This window comes from Sander vitreus, chromosome 4, assembly GCF_031162955.1.
Source record: "Sander vitreus isolate 19-12246 chromosome 4, sanVit1, whole genome shotgun sequence".
NCBI classification, from domain to species: Eukaryota; Metazoa; Chordata; class Actinopteri; order Perciformes; family Percidae; genus Sander; species Sander vitreus.
The window spans coordinates 8,353,613-8,366,155 of NC_135858.1; the positions used below are offsets into that span (position 1 = coordinate 8,353,613).

At 40.1% G+C, this 12,543-nt stretch overlaps 1 protein-coding gene across 2 annotated transcripts; it reads right to left on the minus strand.

Moving 5' to 3' along the window:
• Window positions 1-753: 753 nt before the first annotated feature.
• fam219aa (family with sequence similarity 219 member Aa) lies at window positions 754-12,265 on the minus strand. Of its 2 annotated transcripts, none has more exons than XM_078248028.1 (6): window positions 12,019-12,265; window positions 7,442-7,538; window positions 6,615-6,708; window positions 5,986-6,066; window positions 4,801-4,876; window positions 754-3,832 (listed from the first exon to the last, which is right to left on the minus strand). In XM_078248028.1, the coding sequence occupies exons 1-6, from the start codon at window positions 12,076-12,078 to the stop codon at window positions 3,674-3,676; spliced, it is 567 nt and encodes a 188-aa protein (XP_078104154.1). In that variant the 5' UTR covers window positions 12,079-12,265; the 3' UTR covers window positions 754-3,673. The 2 variants fall into 2 exon arrangements, with proteins under 2 accessions (XP_078104154.1, XP_078104155.1); XM_078248029.1 differs by having other exon boundaries at window positions 4,822-4,876; window positions 12,019-12,264.
• Window positions 12,266-12,543: the final 278 nt, after the last annotated feature.

Genomic DNA, 12,543 nt, shown 5'->3' on the forward strand with positions numbered 1-12,543 from the left:
AGGATTTTTGCAGTTCCTATTAGAGATATCCTTGACAACTTCATCAGGAACAGGTGGCTGAAGATGGACCATCCATTTTGTCATTTACTAGAGACTACCATATTCTCAACCAACCTGGACATCCATAAAGAGGCTCCCACAGCTCCCACAGTTTACAAGAATGTATCATATCTAAACCCATTAAGTCAGCTATGTTCTACTGGCACCATTTTGGGCATGGAAATGTTCCTCACCTGTCTCCCAGCGCTCCTGTCTCATGAGCCTTCTTACTACTTCTTCGTCAACTTCAGCGCTACTGCTTGCAGCGTGGACACAAACTAGCTCCTGGGATTCAGGGCGTCTTCTGTAGGTAAGCCACCATTCACCATCTGCTCTCAAGGGATCAACTCAAGGCTAATCACAAATATCCAACCCCCCACACTCACTACTCTTCATCTATCTACCCATCCCTCCTTCCCATCTTCTCTTTCCTGGCTACAATGTTACATTCAGTCACCTCAGTAGGTAATCACACATCAGCAGCAGAGACTCTGTGTGGGTGGCAAGCAAACTGCTTCATACAGTAGCTATTTGTTTCATCTCCTGCAGGGACAACAGTTTGAAGCCGTCTGAAGAGATGGTACACAGGAGCACGTGAGAACCAACTGAGGCTGCATTGGAAACTTCACCCCCTAATCAGTCTGTCTGAAATATGTAAGACATTGTTTATCAGAAAAAACGTACAATTAAAAACTAACAGAAACACACATCACATCAGATATCTAATATTTATTTTTTGATATGTTGCACTATACACAGAACTTTGACACTGTTAAAATCTAAATGGAACCAGTTCACAATCATCATAATAAGCACCTGACAAAAAAACCCATCTGTCTGCACATGAATTATTTTCCATTTGTGAAAAATAAATTAAAAACACACAACTGCAAATAAATAGCTTCTGTTACAATGCATTACTTTAGACTCTGAACTCAAAAGATGAGTGAAGCTACGCCTCGAGTGAGACGACATTGGCCGTCAGTAGTCCACACGTCTGTCTGTGTGTGTGTGTGTGTGTGTGTGTGTGTGTGTGTGTGTGTGTGTGTCTATTAGGATGATGTTAATGATAGAAGACAAAAATCAGCACCATAGTCAATCAGAAAGTAAGTCCCTCAATGTCAATGTTAACTGTAAAGCTACTGGTCCAACACACCCCTCAGCTAATAGCTCCATTAGTGACATATTACCTGACCTACTGTACTATTCATGTATTTTTTCTACTTAATGCTTAATTAAGTATTTTTATTATCTACACAGATGGCACCTTATTTAAAAATGAAATGTAATTTGTTTTTATGCTAGTTTGTTTACTTTTCTAGCTCAAATGCTGTAGAGACATTGAGGCTGCATCAGGTACAGTAAATCAGTGTTAAAAAAAAAAAGGAGATGCCCTCTTACAGGGTAGAATTAGCATTTTTGTTCTTTCCAAATAGCTTTAGTTCAGTTTACTATCCACATATAGTATTATTCATTCATTCCTTTAACCAGAGCAAAAACATGCCTTCCTTCCTTCCTTGACCATGCTTAAATGTATGCTTGCAGATCTGGCACCTCTCCAAACACTCTCTCAGCTCGAAGAAATGCAGTCATTTGGACTCATACATTACACACTGTATCTTTTGCTGCAGTCGTTATTGCAAGGATTTTCAGAAAAATGTAACACCACCAAGTTGTAAACGTGCTAACAAAATCAGCAGAGCATGATTAATGCAAAGTTTCCCCAAAACACTGCAACATATCCGTTAAGATAATCAAGATAAGATTGCTCATAGTTGATGCGCACAGTATTTCAGAAGTAATTTCACATCTTGATCTCAAATCCTTTGTACATGAGTCAAAAGAATATCCCGAACGTTCCCGTAAGAGAAAAACTTACACCACATCGTAAAGTGCACAAACACTTAGAGCTGCAGTTATATTACCAGATATAAGAGCTTATCTAGGTTTAAGTTACGTTAAATAGAAAATGTTTCTCAGGTGTCATACTAGTCACAATGGTTTGTTTTTGGGAAACCCAGCCTGATCTTCTACTGTCATTTGTTTTAGAGCAGATTCACATGCAAGTGACTTTTATCATCATCTACTAGAAAGCAGATGTCTGTAGAGCTCTAGAGATGTCTTTAGAGATGTAAACATGACAAATAGACAGTATGCATTCAGTTCTTCCTAACGATAAGGACTACTTCTTTTTCAACATTATGGGAAACATCCATTGGCATCAACAATACACAGCTGTGTCCGGTGCTACATATACAGTTCTTGTCCCCAAATCAGTTCAGACAAATTGGTTATATTAAAACTCTAGGGGAATATGTGCAGATGTACAACCATACAAACCAAATACACTTAAAACAAAACTTGTCTTTTTATGAAAACAAAAATCCCATTTCATTTGCATCCAGGCAATATGGAATCACTTTATAGATTTTTCAGAACTTTCTTCTGAACCCATAACAGGTACGGCCAAAACTGCACAACTTTCTATGTATTTGCACGTATTCTAAACCTCTTATTATTATTATTATTATTATTATTATTATTACTTTGTAACCACATTCACTGGTGATGACCGCTTTGTGCTCCTCTTACACATCCACTCATGTCGAGGCTAACGTGGACAAACAGAAAGAAAGTATGCACTAACTCATGAGCAGTTTCTAATAATAGTTTCTCTATATCTACTGATATTACAGTTGGTGAAACTAAACATTACTAACTTGATGTTTTTAAAAGAACGCTTCACATAATGTGTCATCGGCACAAGGATATGTTTAGATTTCAATAAAAACGGATTAATCATCTGCACAAGCGGGTCATTCAGACACAGTGTTAACAGGCAACATGCAAAACTATTTGTTTTCAGCTTCTTTTAACTGAATTTGAAATAATAAAGCAGTACAACCATGGTGTACTCTAACAGACAAACTTGAAAAAGAAAACTGGAATAACTTAGTGTTGTGAGTGTAAGCATTAGTGTTTCGTCAGCAGCTTGACGGTTTAGCACTACTTTCTTGGACATATTTAGACACACACGTCATTTTCATGTTTGACACATACTGTATATACACCGAAGGACAAAGCAGTCTGGCTGAAAGAAATGATAAAGAGAGAACAAAAAAGAATGGCCATTACAAAACTCACAATCTCTTCTTGTCTATCGAATCTGACCGTCAATGACACACGAGTAGAAGAAGTAGATTCAATGGATGACGCACTGTCACAGCAATGTCACCTTGTGACCAATTCATGTATTCATTTCAGTCAACCGATTTTGTTTGCGTTCTTCCACAATGTCTCACAATCCCTCGTGGTCCTTATATCCCAAAATATCCCCAAGCATGAAATGGAAGTCAAACGAAGAAGAAGCAAAAGTAACATGTTTTCCTTAGAGGTAATGTTTCTGCCATCAATCAAGTAAGATGCACAGATCCTACCATAGGAGGAACGTGCACAGATACTGTACATATTGACTCTTTTCTCAAGACTTGACCTGTCTCCATTTCTTAATTTCCCTTTGTGCCATTGCCAGTCGATAGTTTTGCCTCCTTGCTGCCACTCTGGTCAGTAGTTGTTTTTTTTTTGTTTTTTTTGTTTTTTTGGGAGGTTGGGAGGTGGGGGGGGGAGGGGGTTGCTACTGAATTTGACAGGCTGTGGAGGGAGCAGCCTGGCAGCACATGCAGGTGGGGTTGACTGCTTTGGGGGGGATCAGATCCAGGTCCTCGTCATCCGGGATCTCATCGAGCCGGTACCCATCCTTCAGGAGCTGGATGTTCAGGTCCTGGTTGATCTGCTGCAGGGGCAAAAGAGACGAGACACGGCGTCAGCAGAGCTTCATGACAATTTTGAAAAAATCCTTAAGCTAGGAACGACCTTGTTAGTTAAATTAGTTTCTAAAAGTTCTACAAAATCTCATTATAGATGTTCCAAAACATGGTAGTCCAAATTTATTAATTTTTACATAGAGCAGGAAGGTCATTGTTGGCACTGGAGTGAGGCTAGCTTAGAAATCTAGACGCACCCTAGCGGCAGCAAATGTAATTTGCAGCCAGGGTGAGTCTAGCAACTCTCCGTTGGCTTGCGAGCTGGAAAAGCCAAACTCTAGCCGGGCCAATCACATCGTGTATAGAGTCGGTGGGCAGGCTTAACATAATGACGGCAGAGTTACGACGGTTCCACGTGAATTCCCTGCTACTTGAAAACAAAGAAGATGGCTGCTGCTGCTGGCAAACAGCGGGTTTGGCCGCGACTCTGGAAGACTTGGAGTTAAGCTTTTCTTTGAAAAAAGAACAAAGAAAAAAAGGAAGATGTGTTCGGAGTTTTGCCGACGGGATACGGCAAAAGTTTAATCTATCAACTAGCGTTGCTCTGGTTGGTTGTAGTGCTATCCTATTTCGTGAAGAGGGAATTTGAAAAACAACCGTTTATCCCGCCCCTCGGATTGAGCCCTGCCAATGGTGAGTTCCCAGACCCAACATCTTGATGTGGGTCTGGCTTGTCAGGCTAGGGTGAGGCAAGAAGCACAAACAAACACAAATTATTCTACTCTAACAGGAAGAAATGAACAGGAATTTGGATGAGAATTATGGAGAAATAATTACAGAGGAATAGGAATCCTTGGAGGAACCAGAACACATTTTTTCCAATGGGTGCACATATACCTGGTGTGAGGGGTGTGACAATGGAAGTGGGCGATCAGGTGGTGATGTTTGTGGATTCGGCAAATGATGCTGTGAAACAGTATAATGCGTGTATAGATACCTGGTCCCTCAGACATCTCACCTCGGCTGAGGAGTATCCTGATGAGGAGTATCTGGACATGTCGAAGTCATCATCACTGAAAGACAGGAGACAGCAGCAGTTAGACACAAGCGTCTCAAATGACGAGGGTGCAAATAATAGTGAAAAATAGGAAAATGACATCTGAATGTTTAAAGGGGTAGTCTAGCAATTTAGTATTGCTGGTAGACTCAGTCAGATTTTTAAAGAACAGTTTAAAATTGAAGTAGCAGAGGGTGAGATATCCTGACTTTTAGTCCAAGTATGGGTCAAGCAAGCCTAAAAAATGTTGGATCCTGCATTTCCCATAATGCAATTCTGTAAGCTCTTTTGTTCTACCCTTCCTGTCTGGTACCTTCTTTGTACTTGGTAAAAGTCTTTCAAACTCTCTGGTCCTAGTTTGTAACGCAGACTTTCTGTTTTTTAGTCTCTAAATAACCCTGGTGACATCATCAGGGTTATTTATTTTCTTATACATTAAAACAATGTATGCCATGTCCCTTTAAAATACTGTAGCACATGTTCAACAACATACAGGTCAACCTTTCTTCTATAAAATGTGATCTAAGGAGTAGTAATATCATGCTAATGCCGTTTTTTTCCTCCAAATGAGTAATCTGCCTTTCGTACACTGTGAACAAATAGAACAGAGCGACATTGTGCGAAGTCTCTGCACGTGAATCTAAAATGTGGACAATAAACAAACGGGTGTCCTGTGTGACTGTGAGTCAGAAAGCCTGTCAGAGGGTGTGTACGATGCAGTACATGATGTAAGCCTGGTTGGCTTCCAGAGTGCTCATTTCACACGAGAGTTTCCCTAGTGTAGCAACATATGGAGGGCACAAAGGGTGGGCCTCATTTGTGTCAAATGCAGACCTGCTGTTACAGGGTGCAAACGAGCACTCCCTCTGAGCTGCTTTTCCCTGTCCAAATCCTCACCCCGCTATCCCTTAATCCGGCACCCTGGGAGGCTTTGCCCCTTTTTAGGATCCCGTCTGTTAAGAACTCTCTCAAGTTGCTCTATGGATTAATGTACCATTATGACCTACAAAACTACAAGTTAGCAAATATCCCATTTTTTCTCCTTTTAGGTCGGCGTGAAAAGTTTGTTCTTCTAACCATGTCATATTTTAGTGTTATAGAACTTATACTAAATAATGTACATACCTGTCAGTGTCCAGTGCTACCAGGGGCTTCTCATCTGGGTTCTGGTCTAAAGAGGAGTAGCCTTTGTTTGGCACCACCAACCTGAAGATGAGCACAGAAAACGAGACGGAACACAAAGACGACACGCAGAAGACAGAAGACAAAACTTGAAAAAGCATTCAACAATCAACAAAAGTCTTTTACACTTTTCCCCAAGCAGTGCAATGCATTGTTACTGAAACCCCAACAAAAATACTTCCAAACATTTCAAATCATGTAAGACAGAAACAAGATAATTGGCCTGAGTATGGCGTTCTTCTTATAGGCCACAAAGACACAAAAATTGGGGCTAATCTGTAGCCTTCAGACTGCAGGCGTTTCCAGATTATCTTTTCCCCTCTGAGACTCGGAGGGCAGACCAGTCGGTAACCTTTCTAATATTTCCACTAATCCACTAGGGAGTGGGATTAGACAGACAGATGATCCAGTTGTCAATGCTGTTGGTTATACTGCGTTAATGCCGCCCTCTTTTTATCATCACACCCACGAAAACATCCCCTTCTCTAAAAAGCTTTGTTGTGAGTAAGTGTGCCATTTGTTGTCAAGTTGGTCACCATCACAGGAAACAAGTAGGCATTTGAAGCTGTTACCTTGTCCTGGCATTCTTCTTGGGTTGTTGATTGACAGGACTTCCCACAGTGCCATTCTTCACTGATCCCTTCCTGGCAAGATCCCTCTGTTTCTCTGGGCAACCACAGGATGTGAGGTCATCAGTAAATACATCAATACATGTCAACTTCATGACCATCAGCTGTAGATTTATATGATTTTGTTTGTTGATAACGATAAACAAATATGTTAAACTGGCTTTTAGTCATCTTACCTGTTATACAACTGCTATACAGTTTACAGCCTATATAGCCAGCACAGGCAGGACCTTTAATTCAATTTAAATATGTATTAAAGGATGTAATCCTTTGAAAAAAAATGAATATTTGGGAGATATTGACTGGTGAGTTTCAGGAAACAATACTGTTCAGCTAACTTTTTTGGAACAGAGCCCTTAGGACTAAATACAAATGAGAAATCCTGAGTGTGACAAAGGCTTTGATAGTGACAAAAGCTTTGATAGTGTTGCGGCGGAACAACAGAGGCAGCTTAAAAAATGTTCCGACACCTCTGACAGCCGAAGTAAATTGCAATGCTGGGGAATATAATTTCACTGACATACAATACTCTGTAAAATATTGTTTGGTACTGGATAGAAACTAATGACGAACAGAATGTTTGGGCTTATTTTGACCTGAATTGAATTTGCATACTGTGGTAGCCCCATGGCACATTTCATGCACCAATGTGTTAAATTCTATCCATTCTACGAGGGCTTTGCATTCTTTGCTACTGCTTACTGTTAAACCTTAATTATAGAGTGGGAAGTCATGCCATGTATTGATTTGCAGTGTGTCAGTTGGGATACCTATTTGGACTTGCAGTGTTGAGGGCTTGTAGTTCATGGCCATAGTCTCTCCCTTGGTGTCAGGGTCTGTCTCTGAGGTGGAGGATGCTGCTGGGTCCTAGAAAAATGAAAAGGCACAGTACAGAGTACGTTAGCTTTGGTATGACTAAATAACAACATTACAACTAACAGGTGACATCTTATTTTAGTACAATCTCATATAGTTCAGAAATATATCCTAGGGTCCTGTTTCTTCAGAGACGGCATTGTTTGCCAATTCAGTAGCTGACAGGGATTACATTTGGACCCAATCTGTTTTCTAGTTATACAATTCAAATCAACTTGTGTAATACTTCCTTTGGGCACAATCGACTCAGCACCGAGGGCGACCCACTGATTTAACACCTTTGACTTGCTGAGCAAATTCAAAATTGTGCTCTCGCGAGAACTCTGGTTTTCCAGGGTAGCACAGGCTCACATAGCCCAGAAAATCCGCTCTTTTTAAGAACCTGCTGCTTGTGTCCAATACCCTGGCAAGATTTCCCAATTCTATGTGCTACTATACTATAGCTGCCTGGTTTGCAGCATCAATAGGCTTGAGTGTTTTGCCTATGTCGCTGGCTCTTTTATGCGTGAGCAGTGATGGCAGAAGGCCGTGGGAGAAGGCTGGGGGAGAACAGAGGGGGTTGCTGTTGGAGCCACGGTTTCCCCAGATTGAGAGAGGGGAGCTGGGCAGCGCTTGGCCTGCTCTGCTGACAGAGCTCCACATTATGTTGATCCTACAGGCCTCCCCTTGTTGCACTCTGAGGGTCTCCACAGGCCACATGGACGAAAGCATTCGGCTTTCAACAACTCTGTATTCTCTCCAGAGAAATGGCTGCTATATCTAAACGCTCCTCCAAGCAACTACATAACTGCAGTTGAAACTAAGAACTTTACAGCTTTACTGACATACAGTATGCTACTTTTAGAAATATGTTTTAATAATATAAAATAGAATGTTTAATTAAAGTGTTGGATACCTAAAAGACACATAACAGGCCTAGGTGTGTTTATACTTCATAAAATGTTGTTTTTTTTTATTCATAAAATAGTAAAGTGTCTTTAACCCTCTGAGGTCTAAGGGCATTTGCACATATCTTTTTTAATTTACCTTTTTAAGGTATTAGCATAAAACTGATCCCCATGTGTTTCATATTAAAATGTTCAGAACAAACTCCGCTGTTCGTATACTGACGCCTACATTTTTTTCTAGAGCAATGTGTAAAGAGATAAAGCTGAAACGTTGATGTTGGCTTTATTTAATTTCTTAAATCTCTTTTCAAAACAAACCTTAATTTGTGATGTATTTGGACGGATTGTTTCGGTGCTTGAAATGATTTCACCAAAGTCTTAGGTTATATATGATTAAAATAGTAAATAAATGTCTGAAATGAATGAAATTTTGCAATATCGATTTTTGAGTAGGAGTTTTGTCAAACAATGTTTGCGTCTTTCGTCCTCAGAGGGTTAAAGAAAGCAGGGGGATTACAATATAAATAGGTCTAGACTTAGATATGCCTGAATCTACTTCATACTATAGGAATTTAGGCCAATTCCATGAGACAAATAAATTAAAAAAAAAACGAGTGTTTAGCAGGGGCAGCGAGAAGCTTATTTTGCATATAAATGTTCATGTAACACATTTAAAACAAGCTGCCAACAACAAAATCTGGTAAAAACAGCAAAGCACAACACATTGTTTTTAAAACTGCTATCCAATATGGCCAAACACACCTTCAATAGATTCAATAGTCTTATTCTCATCTGGCTATGAAGCAGTGTTCATTTAGCTAGAATAATTAATGAGAGCTGCAACAGTGACTACGGTATGCACAATAGTTGGAGCAATCAAAGCACAGCACACAGATGAGGCTTTCCCACTGTAACAAGCACAAGCATGAGCTCTTTCTGTTCTGTGACAGGCCCTTCCCTTGGATCATTAGGCTTATCCAAAGGATTTTTTATTCATTCTTGTTTTTCCACACTTTCCTTCCACCATGGACAGATACTGTGATGAGGTAGGGTCATACTGTCAGTCAAGTAAATCCCTTTGAAATTTTTCAGCAGAACTGGCAGTGAATAATAAAAGGGATTCAGTATTAAGCTGTCTGTGACAGAATTCACTTCCACTTCTTGAACATGAGAAGCCTCAGATAGCAACTAGCGGGTTGCCCACAATAAACAAGCTAAAACTCCTCTTAAAATAGAACAGCTTACACTAAATCAGTCTAAAGTTTGGCCTAAAAAAAATTGCTACCAAAAGTTCCTAGACGTCAATAAGTCCTTATGTGCACCACTTTGCTGAAAAGTCAGTCACAACAGTTGGCACAAGAGGGCCAAATCCAAATAGGCCATTAAAAACATACACTAAGAACACATAGTTCCCTGTAATTGTACATGAGTTTGATGTATGTATTTGATGTAATGTATTTGTGAGTGCTGACAGTCGTTGACGAATGATTAAGACCTGGCCTATGACATTTGGGGTGACACATTGATTTTGCTATTAAAAGTCAAACCTGTGTAGTGGCCCTGACCTTCAACATGCATTCACATACACCTGCACTCAATCACACAAAAACATGCGTACACACATACACATATAAATGAGATGACCTCTTAGTGTATCAGTTTCATCACCCTGTCCTACGACTCTTTTACTGCTGCTGATGATGAATAGCCACAAGGTTGCTGACACAGCACAGACACCAAGCGATTGGAAGGCTTACACATCACAGCCTCCCACTGGCCAATAGCAGTGTAGGCTGATACATCAGGTGACCAATAACACAGTTGAATGCTATCCTTATGACAATGTTAACTGGGCTGCATCTGTCATAATTAGAATTAGCCTACAGTAATCATTCTCAAATGTCCTTGTGCTTAATGATGGGACAGTTTGTAAAAGGGTAGTTATTGGAATACCATGTAGGTTCAAAATGATTCGCAAGTTAACATTCACAATCTGGAGCTTGAAACAGCTTTGATAACAGACAATAACTCAGTGATTCAAATCAAAAATCTATAAAAAGCTGTTTTATTTGTGTGAAATGTATTCTCAACAAAGGAGGCAGATGCCAAGCATATTCATGCAGTTTAGGAATCACAATGAAGTTAATAGCATTAAGAGCATGCAGAGCCATGTGCGCCAGAGCAACTGTGATCCCGACACAATCAGTCATGGTTTACATGTAGAGTGAGGGACTGTTTCAGAGGCTGAAACTGCAAAAGATAGCAGGTGTTCACTTAAAGAGACCCACATTTTTGTTTGACTCTGGCATGATATTTACACGACGTGATAAGGAATAAACTATTCAATTTGAGTGTTAGGATATAAGCTGACCACAGACACACTGCAGCCACAATCCATGCGTCTCTCCGATATTGTTTTTTATTCCATGGAAGTCTTACTGGATGAAACACGAGAGCAGACTGATTCAATCTTCATAAGGAGAGGCAATTTCTGCTGCATATGAAAGAAGAAGAAGACTTTCTGTAGTGGAGAATGTCTGTTCTTCTGTTGTTGTTTAGCCTCGCGGGTAGGAGGGCTGGGGGCATCATGGGTATGATAATGAACAGTAGAACTTGGAGCTCTGCTTTTGCCTAAACCCCTAAGGAAAACTCTTTTTAAAAAAGGGACAGCTGTTTAAGACTTCTTTTTGTGTTGTGAATAAAAAAGAAAAAGAAAAGTGTTGAGACTAAGGCTGGCGTATCAGAACTATCTATGGTGATAATAAGCTGTATTGCTGAAATAAAAGGGGAATCCAGGGAATAAGAGAAATGGTTCAAGTAAGTTATTGGTGGCCATGACTTATCATTTCAGATCCTGTCCAGTATGCAGGTTGGGCCTATATTATCCTGGCATTCAAACACAGAGAAATATATACCCTTATAAACAGTGCGATGGAGAATGATGTACAGAAAACATTTGTCATGACTGGCTACTCTTGAGGTATATCGATTCTAATTTTACTGGCAGGTCTGTCATAAAATCAACCAATGGGAGGGGAGATTCTCTTACTATGGGCCTGCTCGGGCTAACCACCCTGAGGGTTGTAGTCTGCAGTATTGGTGTGGACAGAGCTCCTGTTCACGCGATCATTTGGGCTCACAGCCATCCCGAACCAAATAACACGTCACCAAATGACGAAATGTAAAGCCAGTGGGCAATGTCAGCTTTTAATGTAAACGCGCATACTGACGTGGATTTAAAAAAAAAATTAAATCATGATTTTATTCAAATGCATAAGTTTAATTGCCATGATACCATAAAGTGAAGGATTGTTATTTTGTAATTTTCTCATATGTATTATATGCAAACTCCATGGAGAGAGATAAAACGTTATAGCCGCAATCCTTTCATCTATAGAAAATCAATCTACACCCATCCCAAAGCTCCAGTTTGTGCCAAAGCTGTAGGTTGCTATCGGTTAGCTCTCACACGCAGATTATGTCACACAGCTGTCACGATAAACACACAAGAGAGACTAAAATGTTGCCGTATGCGTTCAAAAGAATGATTTGCATACGATGTGTTATTGTCTTTCCTCTCTTACCAAAGGCTGTGTCTCTCCGTTGACTGGAGGTACTTGGAACCGGTCGATTTCTTCCATCATTTTGGCAAAGCGTTACAGAAAACAATACAGCAGTCAAGATAAACGGTGACTTATGCCTAACTATCCCGGTTGATGATGTTTGGTTGTCGGGATCCTTCGTTTTTCAGCATGATAGCAGCTCGTTTTCCTCCATCCTGACAGAGGTGACTCGACAGCAAAACAGCAGTACCGCCCCACTTCCGGGTCTATTGAATATTCATGACAAGTCTGACCAATCACAGAGGAGATCATATTGAAATGCGTAGGGAAGTACATTCATGGTCCATCAAACATATTTAATAGAAAGAGTTGTAGAAGTATATACTTATATAATACTGCATTTTTTATTGGTGTGTCATTGCAGGAAAATATAGCCACCCCTTTTGCCTCCTACAGTATGAACCATTTTTTACAGGATACAACCTGAGTCTATTAAAGTTTAATCGATTCTGGTTTTATCCGTTTAATCGTTAAACAGAGAAGAAA